Source organism: Microcaecilia unicolor, chromosome 6 (genome assembly GCF_901765095.1).
Source record: "Microcaecilia unicolor chromosome 6, aMicUni1.1, whole genome shotgun sequence".
Lineage (NCBI taxonomy): Eukaryota > Metazoa > Chordata > Amphibia > Gymnophiona > Siphonopidae > Microcaecilia > Microcaecilia unicolor.
This window is the reverse complement of record NC_044036.1, coordinates 121,744,319-121,762,993: the sequence shown is the minus strand read 5'-3', so window position 1 is coordinate 121,762,993 and position 18,675 is coordinate 121,744,319. Positions and strand designations below refer to the sequence as shown.

Genomic DNA, 18,675 nt, shown 5'->3' with positions numbered 1-18,675 from the left:
CACATCACTGATGCTTCACCTAAACTCCGCCTATGTGCACATCCACACTGAAAGTATGAGCAAACAATGCACAGATTTTTTTTATGCTGGTCAGTATTTATGGGAGGTCACTTATACATGTCGGTGATTAAAATACCACCATTTATGTGCATTCTTGACACCTTAAACTAAGCAGCTCCTCATAATTCCCAAAGACCACATTTTTTTTTATTCATGCAATAATATGGTATCAAGTACATGACCTTAAACAGAAAACCAGTACTGGAGAAGGATTCAACATTCTATGTGAAATGGGACTTCAAATATAATAACAGTTTTTCTGGCTCCTTTAAGACAGAAATGTTACCTTTGAAGGGGGAGACCCTTGAAAATCTACAGCCATTGTGAACAGCTTAGGTGGGAAGAAAGCAAAAGGAAGTCATGCACAATTAGCAGATCAAAAGTGCTGCAATGTCAACAGGATTCCAGCTGACCCTTGAATGCTCCAAATAACTCGGTTAATAACCCAGCGAAAAGATGAGGTTGCTCCAGGAATTGTGTAATCACTTTGAATAAGAAGCCACAGTGACTGGCTGCTTCTGTAAACAGCACCAGATGCTTCGTGAGTGCATGCATCAGATACTGCCAATTGTGATAGGAGAACCCTACAATTATGTAATATGCTAAAATCCTGAATGTGTAAAGGGATCAAAAATGAAAAAAAAGGAAAAATGAAAAATGTATTAAGATAAAAGAGGCGAAAAAGAAAAAGGTGTGCAGGGAACAAGTTTACTAAACTGTGTTAAGCATTTACCCCTAGATTCTATATAACGCGACTTAAGTTGCAAAGGCAAATCCAGTCGTATTCTGGATTTGCGTGCGCAACTTAATTAGTTAACAAGCCAATCAGCACTGATAATTGCCAATTAACAAGCAATTGACACTAATTGGCATTAATTAGAATTTATGCACAGAACTTCTAAGCATATTCTATAACATGATGCACATAAATTCTAAGTTGCATAGTTGAAAAGGGAGCGTGGCCATGGCTGTGGAATGGGTGGGTCAAGAGCATTTCTAATATCTGTGCACATTGTTATAGAATACACCTAGTTTGCGTGTAATTTAGGAGTCAGCATGTATACCAAGTTTTACTTGGCGTAACTGTTCACAACTAAATTTAGTTGCACGGACGGGCGCTCAGCATATTCTATAAACTGCACAGACATTCAGGCTTATTCTATAAAGTACGCCTAAATGTAGGTGTACTTTATAGATTATGCCTAGGCATATATTGTTTCAGCGCTGATTTTTTAGGCATGATATACAAAATTTAGTCCTCGGGGGGGGGGAGTTCAATAAATGGAGATTTTACTGTGGTTTAGTAAAGGAGCCCTAAAAGGGCAAAAAAATTTCAAGAAACAGATAATGAAGCGAAGCCAAAGGACCCTACTTATTGAGCTGCATTTGCGGTTTAATGCAAGAGTTGTGGCATGTTAACAACGAGGCTGTGTATTAACTGTTAGTGTGCACTAAGAGGCCCTTTTATTAAGCTGCGTTGGTGCCTACATGTGCACAATGCGCGTCAATTGGAGACAACTGCCCAAACGGTAATTTCATTTTTTACATGTGTCCGTTACATGCGCCAGACACTGAGTCCAAAACCACAGTAGGAAGTGAAATGATACAGTGGCGTACCAAGGGGGGGGGGCGGTCCGCCCCGGGTGCACGCCGCTGGGGGGGTGCCGCACGCCGGTCAGCGTATTTCGTTTCCATGCTCCCTCTGCCCCGGAACAGGAAGTAACCTGTTCCGGGGCAGAGGGAGCATGAAAACGAACGATGCTGACCGGCGCGCGGCACCCCCCCCCCAGCGGCGTGCACCCGGGGGTGAGGGGGTTCTTTCGCTGGAGCGGGGTTGCGCTGCATGAGGGGGGGGGGGGGCGCATCGGCGATCCGCCCCGGGTGACAGTGCCCCTAGGAACGCCACTGAAGTGATAGCATTACAGTCCCTTACATGATAGTAGGTGGAGGAGTTCCTGTTGCATGGCAGTCCAGTTCTAAGGGATTATTAGCAATTACGGTATAGTCTGTGCTCTCCTCTCCCCCTTGTACAACCGGTGGTGCTGGAAAAGGCAAAAACAGAACATAATGAAAGGCTCACACAGGCTGAAAGTCAGTTAGACATGTCCCTGGAAATCTTTTTTCATTCATTATAGTCACCATTATACTCTATGGGGCCCTTTTACCGCACAGCAACCTGGAACTACTGCCCGGCCCAAAGCAGGCACCGGCGGTAGTTACACCCCCAGTGTGTGCCACTTCCGGCGTGAACCCTTACTGCCTACAAAATAGGTGTAGGTAAGGGTTCACACAGGAATGGGAAACAGCACATGGCCATTAATGCTGAAAATAGAAAAACTGGCCATTTTACCCACATGATAAAAATGGGAATGACACGTATAAGCACACACTAAGGCCACTTTTTACCACAACATAGTAAAAGGGCCCCTTAGACAGCAAATTAAGTTTTAGCAAATGTCCTGGAAATCAGGGGTTACTGCTTAAGGGGAAAAGTTATCAAAGTAGGCTACTAAGAGTTCCTATTTTAATGTTTACCCGAGTTATCAGCAACTATATTTCGTTGCATAAAGGGGCAGATTCTATATATGGTGCCTACAAACTCCACACAGAATACATTTCTGCCTAAGTGTATTCTGTAAGTGGCACCTATATTTAGGCATGGTATATAGAATACGCTTTGTTGATATCACAGCGCTTAGAACTATGCACATCCATTTACACCAAGGGAAACATGGTGTAAACGGCGGCACATATTTAGGCGCACGGGGACATCCTATATAATAATTTGCACCTCCAACGTTCTACGTCTGGATGCCTGGGTTTGTAACATCCATAACCACTCATTGCCCCGCCCTTGCGTCAAAATGTAATGACGTCAGAGGGAGGAACAGTGAGAAGGAAGGGAAGCCAGCGCAAGCCAGCCAGAGAACGTTCAGGTACAAATCGAGGGGAGGAGAGAATCGCGAGGGGAGGGAGGGAGGAAGGGAAGGGGAGGGCGGACAGTAGAGAAGAGAATCGCGGGTCATCGAGGGGAGGGATGAAGGGAGGGGAGGGCAGGGCAGAAGAGAATTGATGGACATGGATGGGATGGGAGGACAGTAGGGGGGCAGGGGAGAGAGAAAAAAAAGCTTACATGACAGCCTTCCTAGGGCCCGTTTCATTGTTGAGGAAATGGGCATGGTTCCACTAGTATTCTATAACAGAGCATGTAAATTTTTGAATGTCCATGAAACACCCATTTCCCCGCCTATAACCATGCCCTTTTTTGGCTGCGTACATTAGAATTTAGGCGTACTGCATTACAGAATATGCTTAGTGAGTTGTGAATGTAAATTGTAATTATTGCCAATTAGTGCTCATTATTGCTCATTAAGGCCTGTTGTCAAAGCTGATTAGCTTGTTAAGCCAATTAAGTTACGTGCATTATTATAGAATACGCTTGGATTTCGGCGCAGAACACTAGGCGCAATATATAAAATCCAGGAAAAAATGGGACTTGAGATAAAATAGCACAAGTTGGTGGTAAAATAATATGTCTCAATGATAGCTAGTAGGCGCTCTTACCAGGCAATACTCATCACCACAGTTAGAGGTTCAGGAGTATCAGAATGACTATGGTCATAGTTTCCTGAGATTAGCTCTCTTTTTTTTTTTTTTTTTAAAGAATTCCATGGGATATGTACTAAGGAACAGCATGTCATGTTCTCAACATTTTGTAAATTTAAAAATTACAGGAAGTTCATTGACTGAATTTACAAGTGTCCTACTAGCTTTCTGTAGGAATCATCCATGAGATTTCATTGGTTCTAATTCATGTTTAACAATTGGCATTGCAAAACACCTGATCTCTGTTCATCACTAAGTTTGACATCCGCATTCCCAGTGCAGAAGCCTACCTAAGACGTCCACCTTGTACTTGATTTCCTTTTCGCCTGCAACACTGGTTGCCACGCACACATACTGCCCTTGGTCAGACTCTGCCGCACTCAAAATTTCTAACTTCTTTCCTCCAAAGAGAATGCGAATGTTGCCACTTGCTTTCACGGGCACTCCCTCTTTTAGCCACGTAAGGACGGGAGGTGGGTGTCCATCAGCTTCACATTCCAGGGTCAGGGAATTAGTAGCAATGACTTTCTTTGTTCGAGACTTCTCAGACTCATCCTTGATGCTAGGAGGAACTAAAAATAAAAGGGTGTTAGATACTGAGCAACTGTTCTGAGGGCAAGTCAGCAAGTAATTGTTAACCGTAGGCTTTGCATCAATTTTTAAAGTGAAAGTATATATGTACGCAAGAAATGAAATTTCATGTGGGCAAGTGCAAAGTGATGCATATAGGAAAAAAATAATCCTAACTATATTTATACAAAAGTTCAATACTAGGAATCACCACCCAGAAAAGTATCAAGGATTGTGTCACTGTGGACAACCCATTGAAATGTTCAGCTCAGCGTAGGGTGCTAGTCAAAAAAGTAAATAATAGGTTAGGAATTATTTAGAAAGGGATGGAGAACAGAACAGAACAGAGAAATCCATGGTGTGACTGAATTGATGCAGTTCTGGTCACCTCATTACAAAAAAGACGTAGCAAAAACAGAAATAGTAGAAGTATAAAGGTAAGCAAAATAACAGAGGGCAAAACAAAAAGCTTTTCAAGAAAGGCCAAACAGATTAAGGGATCCTTTTACTAAATGCTAAAAAGCCCATTTCTATAGGCTTCTTAGCATTTAGCGACACTAATTATTAGCACATGTTAACCCCCCTTTTTACTAAGCTGCGCTAGAAGCTGCTGGTGCGCTAATGCCGACACAGCCCATTCACTTTGAATGGGCTGTGTTGGCATTGCCGCACGGCTTACTAAACAGGGGGGTAAATCAGTCAGCGCACCTAAGAATCTTCAGCTTAGAGAAGAAATGAATGAGAAGGAACATAAAGTTTATAAAAACACAAGTAGGGTAGAATAGGTAGATAAGGAACGGATGTTTATACCTTCAAATTTTACCAGGAGTGTAGGACTCACCATGAAACTAACAGGAAGCAGATTTAAAACAAATTGGACAAAGTATTTTTCAAAGCGTACGCAGCGCTGCACAAACATAGAAGAAAGACAGTCCCTGCTCAGAGAGCTTACAATCTAATAGACAAAATAATAAAGTAAGCAAATCAATTAATGTGTAGAGGAAAGAGGAGAGGAGGGTAGGTCATAGGCGGTCGGTGGCCCGACTGTTTGGGGAGGCTAAAGGGGGCAGAGTTAGGAGTGGGCCGGGGTGGAGCTTAAATCCATAATTGTCTGATAACACACAGAAAAAAATAAAAATAAAAGTCACAATTAATACCTTTTATTAAATTTAGATATTAGATATGTATCATATGTCAAAGAATAAAGTGGTTGCTCAAAGCAGAGAATGCTTCTCTGGAGTAGGTCCCACACTTTGGAAGAACATCCTAGAATAGTGCTGCTTAGGAGGAGTAGCCTAGTGGTTAGTGACATGGACTTTGATCCTGGGGAACTGGGTTTGATTCCCACTGTAGCTCCTTGTGACTCTGGCCAAATCACTTCATCCTCCATTGCCCCAGGTACAAATAAATGCCTCTATATGATAGGCAAACTGCTTTAGAATGTAGCTGCAAAAACCACAGAAAGGTGGTATATCAAGTCCCATTCCCTTTCTCCTTTAACACAACACTACCTCTACTTCAGGAAACAGGTAAAAGCTTGGCTATCCTACCAAACCTTTAATGGAAGAAGCACCTAGGGGGTCTTTTACTAAGGTACTCTAGCGTTTTTAGTGCTCGCTAAAATTAGGCAGGCACTAAATGCGAGATACACCTATGTATTCCTATGGGTGTCTCTAGCATTTAGCGCACACCTATTTTTAGTGTGCACTAAAAATCGCTAGCGTACCTTACTAAAAGACCCCCCTAATTAGCTAATCACACACACAAGGACGCATCCTGTAGCAGGACTTGATTATCCACTCATACTCTAGCTGACATCATTTTCATGTGCCTTTCTAACTCACCATGCATTTTTTCCTTAAGCTAGTCACCCTTATTTTCTATCTGTTACTCTATCTTATCTTTTTGTTCCACCTCTGCTCACAACCTATGTTGTCTGTTAAGATGTGTATTATGTTAACCATGTTATAACATAGCAGAGTGGAGGAGTAGCCTAGTGGTTAGAGCACCTGTCTCAACATCCTGAGGTGGCAGTTTCAAATCTCACTGCTGTTCCTTTTGAACTTGGGCAAGTCGTTTAACCTTTCATTACCTCAGGTACAAAATTAGATTGTGAGCCCTCCAGGGACAGAGAAATGCCCAGTGTACCTGAATGTAACTCACCTTGAGCTACTACTGAAAAAAGATGTGAGCAAAATCCAAACAAATAAATAATGTATACTGTTACTGCTGTAATTGACTATCCTGCTTATTTTCGAAGGAGATAGGCGGCCATCTTCCGACACAAATCGGGAGATGGGCGCCCTTCCCCTAATGGCAGCCAAATCGGCATAATCAAAAGCCAATTTTGGCCCGGCCTCAACTGCTTTCCGTTGCAGGGCCGGCCAAAGTTCAAAGGGGCGTGTCGGAAGTGTACCGAAGGCGGGACAGGGGCATGGTTAAGAGATGGCCGTCCTCGGCCAATAATGGAAAAAAGAGGGGCAGCCCTGACGAGCATTTGGCTGACTTTACTTGGTCCCTTTTTGCTTACGACCAAGCCTTGAAAAGGTGCCCGAACTGACCAGATGACCACCGGAGGGAATCGGGGATCAACTCCTCTTACTCCCCAACCAACCCCCTCTCACCCCAAAAAAAACATTTTTTTGCCAGCCTCTATGCCAGCCTCAAATGTCATACCCAGCTCCATCACAGCACTATGCAGGTCCCTGGAGCAGTTTTTAGTGGGTACTGCAGTGCACTTCAGGCAGGCGGACCCAGGCCCATCCTCCCCTACCTATTACACTTGTGGTGGTAAATGGGAGCCCTCCAAAACCCACCCAAAACCCACTGTACCCACATCTAGGTGCCCCCCGTTACCCTTTAAGGGCTATGGTAGTGTTGTACAGTTGTGAGTAGTGGGTTTTAGGGGGGGGGGGGCTCAGCACACAAGGTAAGGGAGCTATGCTCCTGGGAGCAATTTGTGAAGTCCACTGGAGTGCCCCATAGGGTGCCCGGTTGTTGTCCTGGCATGTCAGGGGGACCAGTGCACTACAAATGCTGGCTCCTCCCATGACCAAATGGCTTGGATTTGGCCAGTTTTGAGATGGCCGCCATTAGTTTCCATTATCGGCGAAAACCAATGTCGGCCATCTCTAAGGGCGGCGATCTCTAAGGGCAGCCCAAATGTTGAGATTTGGCCGCCCCGACCGTATTATCAAAACAAAAGATGGCCACCCATCTTGTTTTGATAATACGGTCGGGTACGCCGCTTTACGGGGCCGTCATTAGAGATGGGTGCCCTTATAGATGGGCGCTCCCATTCGATTATGCCCCTCCATGTCTGGTTTATTCTTGCCGTACACCATCTTGGGTGAAACTTTTCAAAAAGGTGGTAAATAATCACCTAGAACTATCACCAGCAGCATACAAATTCTCTCATATAATTTTACATTTGCTTCAAAGAAAGTGTAACTGTATATTTTCTCTATACTCCAAATTCTATATATGGTGCCTTAATTTCTACACGCTAATTTGGCCGCATGGCCAAATTGCACACACAACTTAATTAACAAGCCCATCAGCACCAGAACTTAACAACCAATTAACAGCACTAATTGGCTTTAATTAGAATGTACACACACAACTTTCTAGGCATATTCTACAACACGGTGCATGTAAATTCTAATGAACACAGTTGAAATGGGGGGCATGGCCATGGGAATGGAATGGGCAGGTTGTGGGTGTTTTAAAAAACTATGTGCATTATTATTTATGTATTTATTTATTTGTTACATTTATATCCCACATTTTCCCACCTATTTGTAGGCTCAATGTGGCTTACATAGAACCGGAGAGGTGTTACAGATGTTGTGGTAAGATAAAGTTCATGTGGCACAGCCACACTAGGGAATCATACAACGGAAGAGTCGTGTTATGTCCATTACGTCCTTTAGTTTTGTTGTGTTGCAGAGATCAGGCATTTATGTTGGATCGGTAGGGTATGCCTTTTTAAACAGGTTAGTTTTTAGTGTTTTCCGAAATTTAGGTGTTCGTTCATAGTTTTCAAGGCTTTTGGTAATGCGTTCCTCAGTTGTGTGCTTATGTAGGAAAAACTGGACGCGTAATTTGGTTTGTATTTGAGTCCTTTGCAGCTTGAGTAGTGCAGATTTAGGTACGTTATAAAATATAACCGACTGGTTTTAGGTGGCCTAAATGGGTGCACCAACACTTTACTCGCAAAAACAGCACATGAGCATATCCTATAAACTACGCCTAACTTTAGGCACATTTTATAGAATCCTGCTAACCACGTGGTTTTTCGGCACCGATTTTTAAGGTGCCATTTCTAGAATTTGGTCCTATGTGTGTACAAACGTATTTTATAAAATAAACAAGTACAATGCAACTCCAGGCCTATGCAGCCTAAACTACACCCCTGGGACTGATTATGTGCAGTTCATGTAAAAGTACGCATGGGTCTAGATTCTATATATGTCGCCTACAAAAATCAGCTCTGAAATATAACCACATATATAGTTTTCTATAAGCTGTGGCACGGTTTACACAATACACACTGCAGCGAAGTCATGCATAAATGTAGGTGCAGATATGTGCAGATATTTGCACCAATGAAACTGTAGTGCAAATGCCCGCACCTAAATTTATGCGCGAAGCACCATTATTCTATAATTAGACAGGTAACTTGAAGTCGCACCCCCATTCTGCCATGAAACGCCCATGACCATCCCATTTCTGCGGCCCCTTTTTTGGGCCGCACGTAAATTACAAACGTGGATCCCACACCTAACTTTACGCGCATTGGTCCCAATTAAATCAAATTAGTGCCAATAATTGCTTGTTAAAAGCCAATTATTGATATTAAATGGCTCATTCTATGAAATTGGCGCACAAATTAGTAACACGCCTAAATTTGCGCACATGATTTTTGGTTACCTTTATAGAATCAGAGGGATGGTGTTTTGGTGCATATCCAGTACTTTCAAAGCATGAATACCCACATGAGTTCTTTTCTGCATATAAAATAGGCTTTACATACAAAAAAAGCTTTATAAAATTACCCCCCCCCCCCTCCATTGAAAAAATAGGTACTTCTAGAACTCTCCAGGGTCATGCACATGAAACCATACACCACCGATGACTAGCACATTCTTTTACATAGCAGTCCCAGGCACACAGGTTGCATGGAGCGGGGGCAGAGCTGTAAGATTAGGCTTGTGCACCCTCTCCAAAATACATTACATGATGTGATACCCGCAAGCAAGCCTTCAAGCACTGCCTGAAAGGAAGCAGGAGAAACTTGGTTCTTCAACCAGGCCTGTAATGGAAGAAGTAACTAGCTTGTTAGTCTCACTCACACACACAAGGAGTTCCATGGGCTGCACATACTGCAGCAGGACATGTTTATCCACTCCTACTCTAGCTGAGATAATATTTAACCATCCCTCCGACATGACCACATCACACCATTTTTGCAAAAACGTCATTGGTTACCAGTACAATACAGGGCTAAATTTAAAACTGATCCTCAAGGTCCTCAAAGGAAATGGTCCCGAGTACCTGAAGAAAAGGATGACCCTTTACACACCGCTAAGGACACTAAGGTCTTCTCAAGGACTATCACTAACCACACCCTCTCCAAAAGATATTACACGATGTGATACCTGCAAGCAATCCTTCTCCAGAGTAGCCCCCACACTCTGGAATGCACTGCCTGAAAGGCTTCGCTCAACACAAGACTATCTCTACTTCAGAAAGCAGGTGAAAGCTTGGCTCTTCAACCAGACCTTTAATGGAAGAAGTAACTAACTTGTTAGTCTCACTCACACACACAAGGAGTGACATGGGCTGCACATACTGCAGCAGGACATGTTTATCCACTTCTACCCTAGCTGAGATAAGGGGCGGGGCAACGCGTATTATCGAAACAAGATGGACATCCATCTTTTGTTTCGATAATATGGTGGGGGACGCCCAAATCTTGACATTTAGGTCGAACTTAGAGATTGTCGTCCTCGGTTTTCGGCGATAATGGAAACCAAAGACGTCTATCTTAAAAACGTCCAAATCCAAACCCTTTGGTCCATGGGCGTAGACTGGGGGGCGAGGGGGGGCAATGCCCACCCAAATGACGACGACGTGACGACTGGCGCTAGTAGTAAAAAAATAAAAAAAAACACAAGCAGAACAAGCAGGCACGCGCTCGTCTCTGTCCACTTCGCTTCCCTGCCCTCTCTCTTTCTTCCTCCCTCCGGCGCAGGCAGCAGTCTTCTTCAGCTTTTCTGTGTTCCTGGCAGCGGTAGCAACGTACACGCTGCTTTCGGCTCTGCCCCGAAGCCTTCTCTTCAAGTTCCTGTTCCCTGTGATATTTTGCCTGTAAATTTCAATTCCTTCCTCCATATTAGCATATTCATTTGCATATGTATATATGCAAATGAATATGCTAATATGCTCTGCCCCATCCTTTGCCCCCCCAAATGAAACAGTCAAACTACACCTCTGCTTTGGTCGTGGGAGGACCCAGCATTTCTAGTGCAGTGGTCCCCCTCACATGCCAGGACACCGACCGGGCACCCTACGGGGCACTGCAGTGGACTTCACAAATTGCTCCCAGGTGCATAGCTCCCTTACCTTGGGTGCTGAGCCTCCCAACCCCCCCCCCCCCCCCCAAGGTCTGCCTGCCTGAAGTACACTGCACCCACTACAGCTGCTCCAGGGACCTGTATACTGCTGCGATGGACCACCTGAGTATGGCATTTGAGGCTGGCACAGAGGCTGGCAAAGTATTTTTAAACTTGTTTTTTATGGTGGGAGGGGGTTAGTGACCACTGGGGGAGTAAGGGGCAGTCATCCCCGATTCCCTCCGGTGGTCATCTGGTCAGTTCGGGCACCTTTTTGAGGCTTGGTCGTGAAAAAAAATGGACCAAGTAAAGTCGACCAAGTGCTTGTCAGGGGCGCCCTTCTTTTTTCTATTACCACCCGAGGACGCCCATCTCCTAATCAAGCCCCAGTCCCGCCTTCGCTACCCTGCCAACACGCCCCTGTGAACTTTGGTCGTCCCCGCGATGGAAAGCAGTCAAGGGTGTCAAAAAAATCGGCTTTCGATTATGCCGATTTGGACGACCTTGCGAGAAGGACGCCCATCTCCCGATTTGTGTCGAAAGATGGCCGTCCTCTTTCGAAAATAAGCGTGCTAGTGTACCTGAATGTAACTCATCAACAGCTACTTCTGACAAAGTGTTAGCAAAATCCCAGTAATAATAATAAAGTGAGCATCACAGCAATAGCCACATGCCATAAAAAATCAATCCAAAAATGATCAATTTTTGATGACTTTCTAAGATAGGCACAACCCCTGGATTTTATAAAGTTCACCCAAGTTTGGGTGCGATCCTGAGATGCTCATGCAACATAATTGGTAAACAAGCCATTAACAAGCAAAAACTGGATTCTAACAATCAATTATTGCCATTAATTGGCACCAATTAGAAGTTGTACATACATCTATGAGTAATTCTATAACACTGTAGCACGTAACCCAAAAGGGGGCACGGCCATGAGAGGGGCATGGGTGGGTCAGGGGCGTTCCAATAATTTAAGTGCAGTGTTATAGAATACTGGGAATACATGGCCAACTTGTGTGCACCAAGATTTACACCAGGTTTCAGCTGGCGTAAGTCCTTGCACCCAAAGTTTGGCGTGTGAATCAGCACTACATGGGATTCTATAAAGAGTGCTGTGACAGAACAGTAGGGTCCTTTTGCAAAGGCTTGCGGTAGTGTAAGCGTGGATTTTGGGTGCGCGAAGAATCATTTTTCAGCGCGCCTGTAAAAAAGGCCTCTTTTTTAAAATGAAAATGGACGTGTGGCAAAATCAAAATTGCCGAGCATCCATTTTGGGTCTCTGACCTTACCACCAGCCATAGACCAAGTAGTAAAGAATTTGGGTGGTAAGCACTTATGCATGTCAGATGCCACTTGGCGCGCGTACACTATGCGTGTCTGAAAATAAAAAATTATTTTTCAGATGCGCATAGCGAATGCATGCCAAAAATTAAATTATCGCAAGCCACGCAGTAGTCAGGCGGTGAGTTCATTTTGGCGTGCATTGAACGCACGTAGGCATCTACACGGCTTAGTAAAAGGGGCCCAGTGTGTTTTAAGCCTGTAAACTGCCTTTATTAAATGAAGTGCATTTCTGTAGTTTGGCCAGCAGGTGGTGCATGGCTTATGTTAAAGCTGTTATAGAAAAGTGAATGTCCTATTTTAGTTTCATTCAGACCCCCTTTTACTAAGGCGTGCTCACGTTTTTAGTGTGCACTAAAACTGGGCACGCGCTAAATGTTAGAGACGCCAATGCGTTCCTATGGATGTCTCTAACGTTTAGCGCGCACCCAATTTTAGCGTGCACTAAAGACGTGAGTGTGCCTTACTAAAAGACCCCCTCAGTTAAAAAGTGAATCTACAGTATTGTGAGCAGTATACTTTTAAAACTAGTTGACTGGGTTCTAATTGGCTGGAGATTGAAATTATCCAGCAGTTGCAGGCTGTTGCTTCAGTCTTAGCCCGGGAGAAAAGAGAGACAGATCTCTTTGCTGGGGCTCGGGGAATTATATGTCCTGATCTTCCAAGGTACTGTTTAGACAGTATGCAAATGTTTAGTTAGTGTTATAATTTATCCATATTTAAGTTACCTGTTATTGTATGCTAATTGCACTTTGCTCCACTGTTCAATCTTACAGACAATAAACAATATTTAGTTTATTGCCTCTCTGTCTGGACTGATAAATAATCCTGGTGGTTTGTGTGTTGGGTCTGTGAGTGCTTTCTGGGAACTGTGAGACCACTAGGAGTGTGGCCCCAGCAACCTAGAAATCACAGAGGATAATTTGAGAGCAGGAGACTCGCCCAGAGGAGACTGTGACCCAGTCGGTGGGAGGAGGGTGCCAGTGTGGATAGGGTTACCATATGGCTCCAGAAAAAGGAGGACGGATTGAGCCAGCCGGGTTTTACTTCCATTGCTTTCCATTGAAAGCAATGGAAGTAAAACCCAGCTGGCTCAATTACTTCCATTGAAAGCAATTGCTTTCCATTGAAAGCAATGGAAGTAAAACCCAGCTGGCTCAATCTGTCCTCCTTTTTCTGGAGCCATATGGTAACCCTAAGTGTGGAGCACCAGTAGCAGGTGCAGGCGGGCCTGAGCTGTGCTGGGGATAGACCTCTAAGTGGCCACGGGGTAACCCCAGGTGGGTGGCTAGGCGTTGTGTGACAAACTCTCATCCCGGAGTGCCCTTTACAGAACAGCACTGAGTGCCAATTTTTCTTGGTGCCTATTTTTCGGCACCATTTACAGAATCCAGTTTAAAATGTGTCTATGTGCCTTTACAGACTAGGCATCCAATTACACAAGTACCCTCATAAGAGGCAAGGAGATGTTAATATTAGCTAATTATGTATGACTGTTATGGGAGTGAGTGCTTGTGTTACTATCTTTGGAATGGAATTTTTGTTTGTTCTTTTCTATCATTCAATGGAATTCCTAGTTTAGTAATTTGTGTGTTATTGTACAGTTTTTTGACTTGTAAACCGTTCTGATTTGCTATGCAATAAGTGGCAGTATAGTAAATAATTAAACGATAAACGAATGCACCTACTTCAAGCCTATTTCCTTAAGAAAAGAAGGGGTTTACTTTTTTTTAAACAATACTAACATAAGAGGCCAAAAACTTTACTTTAAGGTGCAGTCTAGGGCTGGTGTAAATACTCCACCTAAAGGGTAGTTAAAAAAATGTGCAGTATCCCAGCGCCTAAATTTTGCCAACTTTGTCAGAATTAAATCCATATGTGTGTCAATTTGTGTTCAGTTTTGACTACCACTGCTTGACTTGCCATAATTGAATACAGTTTATTTCAGTCAGCATGTATTCATGTTTTTTACCCAATCATGTCAGCAAGTATGAGGCAACGAATATTGTATCTGTCTCTTGCACTTCAAGTGTGTTACTTACTCTTGCCCACATGAAACCTCATCTGCTAGTTCTCTACCCATTTGCCTGTGGTATCCGTATTTGGGTAAATTAGAGTCATCAGATTTACCCAACCACCGCTACTAACTAATCCTTCCTTTCCCCTACAGCCCGCCCCCCCCCCCCAAAAAAAAAAACCCAGGCAATTCAAACTTTCTTGACAAAGACTCAAACTACAGCGTAACATAATTTTTCTAATATTTTTCTCTATTACCCTTTTCAATATGAATTTTAATGCTAAATTTGATCCATAAAGGTTTGTGACTTTATCACTGTGCTGAAGAGGGTTGCAAGCAGTGGCGTAGTTAGGTGGGGTACCAGGGGAGCAACTGTTCCCCCAAACGGACTTTGGACGGCAATGGCACCTATTTTTTAGGTGGTCCATCGTACCTATGCAGTGTGTGTGTGCCTACGGAGTGCACACATGTGCATCTCCGCTCCCCCTGGCCTCACAACTTGACTATGCTTCTGGTTGAGAGTCCCTGACAGCTTTTACAAGAAAAAAGTGGGTACCTATAAAAAACAAAGAACACAATAGCACAAATAATAAGCAAAACAAACAGGTGTAAAGCTACCAAATTATCAGCTAAGCACTGTACCATAGACATCCACATCGTAGGCTTTTTCTGCAGTTCCAGCGATGTTTGTCACTTGGCAGGTGTATCTGGCAGCATCAGAAACTTGGGCCTGAGAGATCTGAAGAAATTGCCCTTGATCAACATACAGGGCCTGTGGACTGGAAATGATAGGTTTTCCATCTTTGTGCCATGTGATGGCAGGCACAGGAACACCCTTCGATTCACATTCCAAGGTGATTAAGCTGTCCAGCAAAACGGCAACCTCAGTAGTAATATTCCCTCCTTTAATACTGGGTGGAACTATTAAAAAGGTGGGAGAAACAATAAACGTCAGTTTTATCATCTGCATGGATGCAATAAAATATCTGACTCGAAATCTATGTCAATATGTGGAAGTAATCGGATGCATTACGTTACAGTGGCTTTGAGTATCTGATCTGCTAACGTAGAGGCATATTTTCAAAGCACATAGTAACCTATGAAACTTTGTAAATCTATGTGCTTTGAAAATGAGCCTCATAGTCTACTGTAAAACATCAATATTATAACTTATGACATTCTCAATTCCTATTATTACACATATTCATGTTGTCAGAATTAGAATCCATTCATTAGTAAGGATGGAAGTTTAAGCAATTCTAGCAATGTTATAAGAGTTTTTGCTCTATTTTGAGTTTTCTTTACTTGCAGGAAGGCTTCTCTGTTTGAATGAGGATTTTAGTCTAGTGAGGGATTGCTAATTAGTGTCTATTTGGGTGATTTATATTCATAGTGAGATTTAGTGTTGTGGGCATTTGGATCTGTATTGTGTTAAATTGTGTTACTCTCCCTTCTGTTTTTTAAACACAGACTTTTCTCCCACTTCTTTAGAATTTTTGAAATATTCTGGGAGTTTTTTTCTGTGTTTTTTTTGCGGAAGGTGGTGGAAGCCTGTGATGGTAATATTTATAGTGGAGCATAAAAGTCAGGCTCCCTGTTACACTGAGGCTATTTTTTTTAATTTAATATATTTTATCCTTCAGATCTGAATCCCCAGTGTGACACTATATTGCAGTGCTGTGTTTGATAGTCTTTAATAAAGTAAAATGCTCGCTGGTCAATAATCATCTGTGCCTGACATGGTTATGTTTCGCCAACAATATTGGCTGCGTCAGGGGCAATGTGAACTAAAAACATAAAACCATAAATACAAACATAAATATATACATAACTTAAAAGAACAGCTCAGCTCAAAAAAGAAATAAATACATAAATATGAACACTGGTTTCTAAAAAGCAGTATGAAACATGGAGGAATACATCTAAAAGCATCCATTAGTTTAAAATTGTTTAAAACATCAACCATCTTTAAAAAGTGAACATAAAACCTGGGGAACTGAAACAATGGCTTGAAGGGCCAGCAAGGAATCTACAGTGGCCTGAATCTTGACCATCTTGGTTCCCTTTCAACAAAAAGACTGCAAGAAGAGAAGAGAGACTGGGTGGGAGAAATTCAACTTGTAACCTTCTGTAAGAATATCCAGAAGCCACTGGTCTGATATAATTTTGGCCCACTCCTCCCAACACTCCTGAGGACATCCTCCCATCAGATGAAGAGAACAGTGGACCAGCTTTGCATCATTGCAAAGCTCGGGAGGCATTGGGTGCTCTAGATGACTGAGAGGAGGACTTTCTGTCCATACAAAAGGAAGACTGGCATGCCTGAAAGCAGGATTTCTGACCATATTGCTGATGACCAGGCCAGCACCATCTGCTGTCTTGAAATCAACAGCCCATTGAAACTGATGACCAGACGCTTTCGGCTTATCCTCCAGCAACTGCAGTGGCTTAGTTTCCCCCAGTTCTTTCATCAAGTTACTAAGATCTTCTTCAAACAGTCATTTGCCCTGAAAAGACAGTTTAACTAGACGTGACTTTGACGATGCATCTGCTGCCCAATTCTGCAACAAGAGTTGCCAATGTGCCATGACATCCACAGACATAGTGTGGGCCGTAACCCATAATATGTCATAAATAGCATCTGCCAAGTAGGCCAACCCCACTTCCAGCTGGGTGTTATGGCGCTGTCTTGTGTTGCAGAGTGCTGATGCCACTTCACATATGCTCCTGCCATGAACAAGCTGCACATTGTTGCTTGAAGGCCCAAGGAGGACACTTCAAAGGCTTGTTTCAGCGAGTCTTCTAGTTTCCTGTTCTGTAGGTCTTTTAGGGCAGTCCCCTTCCACTGGCAAGGTAATCTTCTTAGGCACCGCCGTAACAAAGGAGTCCACCCTTGGAAGCTGCAATTTATCTTTTTCTCCTGGAACCAATGGGTAGAGGCGAGTTATGGCTCTTCCCACTCTCAGTCCTATGTCCGGTGAGACCCATTCTGCTGTATTCAGGTCCTGAATGTCTGGATGCATTGAAAAGGCCTCTAAGCCATATCATGTTCGATGAAGATGGAACTCCTGATATTGAAGCAGAAGACTCCTCAATGGAAAGTGCCACCAGTGCCTCAGAAATAAGAGTATCAAACACCTCTCTATGAAACAATCTCAGTACTTTTGGATCGCTCTCCCTCCTCTAATGGCTCCTTCAAAGATAGCTCCTCTGAACAGACTGAAGCCAAATCAGATAAGGAAGGAGAAGCAGAAATAGCCTCATCTGCCCACTCCTGGAGGTCTGAATGAGATCTCTTAAAAGCCAGAGGGGCAGCAAGGAGGGATAAAAGAAGAACAGGCCTAGTGTAAGAACAATATAAACTTTGGAGAAAACAAAGATCCTGATGCAGCTGAATGCTCTGTTGAGCACTGAGGCTGTAAAATGGTGGCATTGCTCTGCACGTGATCAGACAGAGGCTTGCTCCTCACTATGTCGGCCCAGACAAAATGGTGCCCATTCCCGCACTCTCCTGCATCAAACTGCACAACAGCCCTCCCAGAGAGCCCAAGGTTCCTAGCATATTCAGATGCTGCACCATATCCGAAGATGTGCTGCTGCCGACCATCTCCTCCGTGGCCCACAGGATTCCTGATTTGCACGCACTGCAACACCCTGACATCAGCCGTTTAACTGCTTCCGCAGGAGTCACCATTCACCCCAAGTGCAGCACAATGCAGTCCCAATCAGTGAGTCAGGATCTCTGCCCTGCACCAAATAGAACTTGCGGCCTTCCAAGCAGGGCTCTGAGTCAAACTTTAGTTGGACTCTGACAGCAGGACCCCCCAATCTCACAGTCTCCATAGATGAGAAAGGCTCAGGACTGATACACTGTCCCACACCTCCAGCAAACCTCTTTCCTTCTCCTTCTCCTTTTTTCTTTTTAAGGTTGTTGTGCTGGAAAAGAAGAGCTCCACAGGAAACAGGGGACAGGTGAAAGCATGAAAGAAGTAAATTCATGGGGCACCAGAGACAGGGATCTTAAGACCTCCAGATATGACTCTGCAGACTCAAGCCACCTGCAAAGCTCAACTGGGGAGCAGTTGACCAACTGGACAGCAGTTGACCAACTGGACCAGGAACAAATCACTCAGAACTTGAGGCTGAAAAGTGTGTCCATCCACCTGCTGGAAACAGAAAATACTGAGTAGCTGGACTGGATGCAAGGTCAGTTTTCAGTTCTCTATCTTCACCTGCTGGTTGATGGATACAACTATTCCCACAGGTTCTGAAATACTGGGAAACTATGTAATGGAAATAAGCTTTTAACAACAATATAAAACAATTGTATGATGAATATTAGCAGAATATGAAAGATACCAAAATAGGCAGCATGAACGAACATTCATATAATTCTAATCAATTCCAATCAATTCTTATATACCACTAATAGCCCCTTTTCAGGGTTCAGTGTGGTTTACA

At 43.6% G+C, this 18,675-nt stretch overlaps 1 protein-coding gene across 2 annotated transcripts in view; it reads right to left on the bottom strand.

Moving 5' to 3' along the window:
- HMCN1 (hemicentin 1) overlaps positions 1 to 18,675 on the bottom strand; it is a 672,624-nt gene that overhangs the window by 320,120 nt on the left and 333,829 nt on the right. For both annotated transcript variants that reach the window (XM_030206904.1, XM_030206905.1), the window contains exons 31-33: positions 14,857 to 15,135; positions 3,957 to 4,238; positions 1,994 to 2,102 (exon numbers count right to left, since the gene is read on the bottom strand). In XM_030206904.1, the coding sequence (XP_030062764.1) occupies positions 1,994 to 2,102; positions 3,957 to 4,238; positions 14,857 to 15,135 (670 nt within the window). The remainder of the gene's footprint in view (positions 1 to 1,993; positions 2,103 to 3,956; positions 4,239 to 14,856; positions 15,136 to 18,675) is intronic.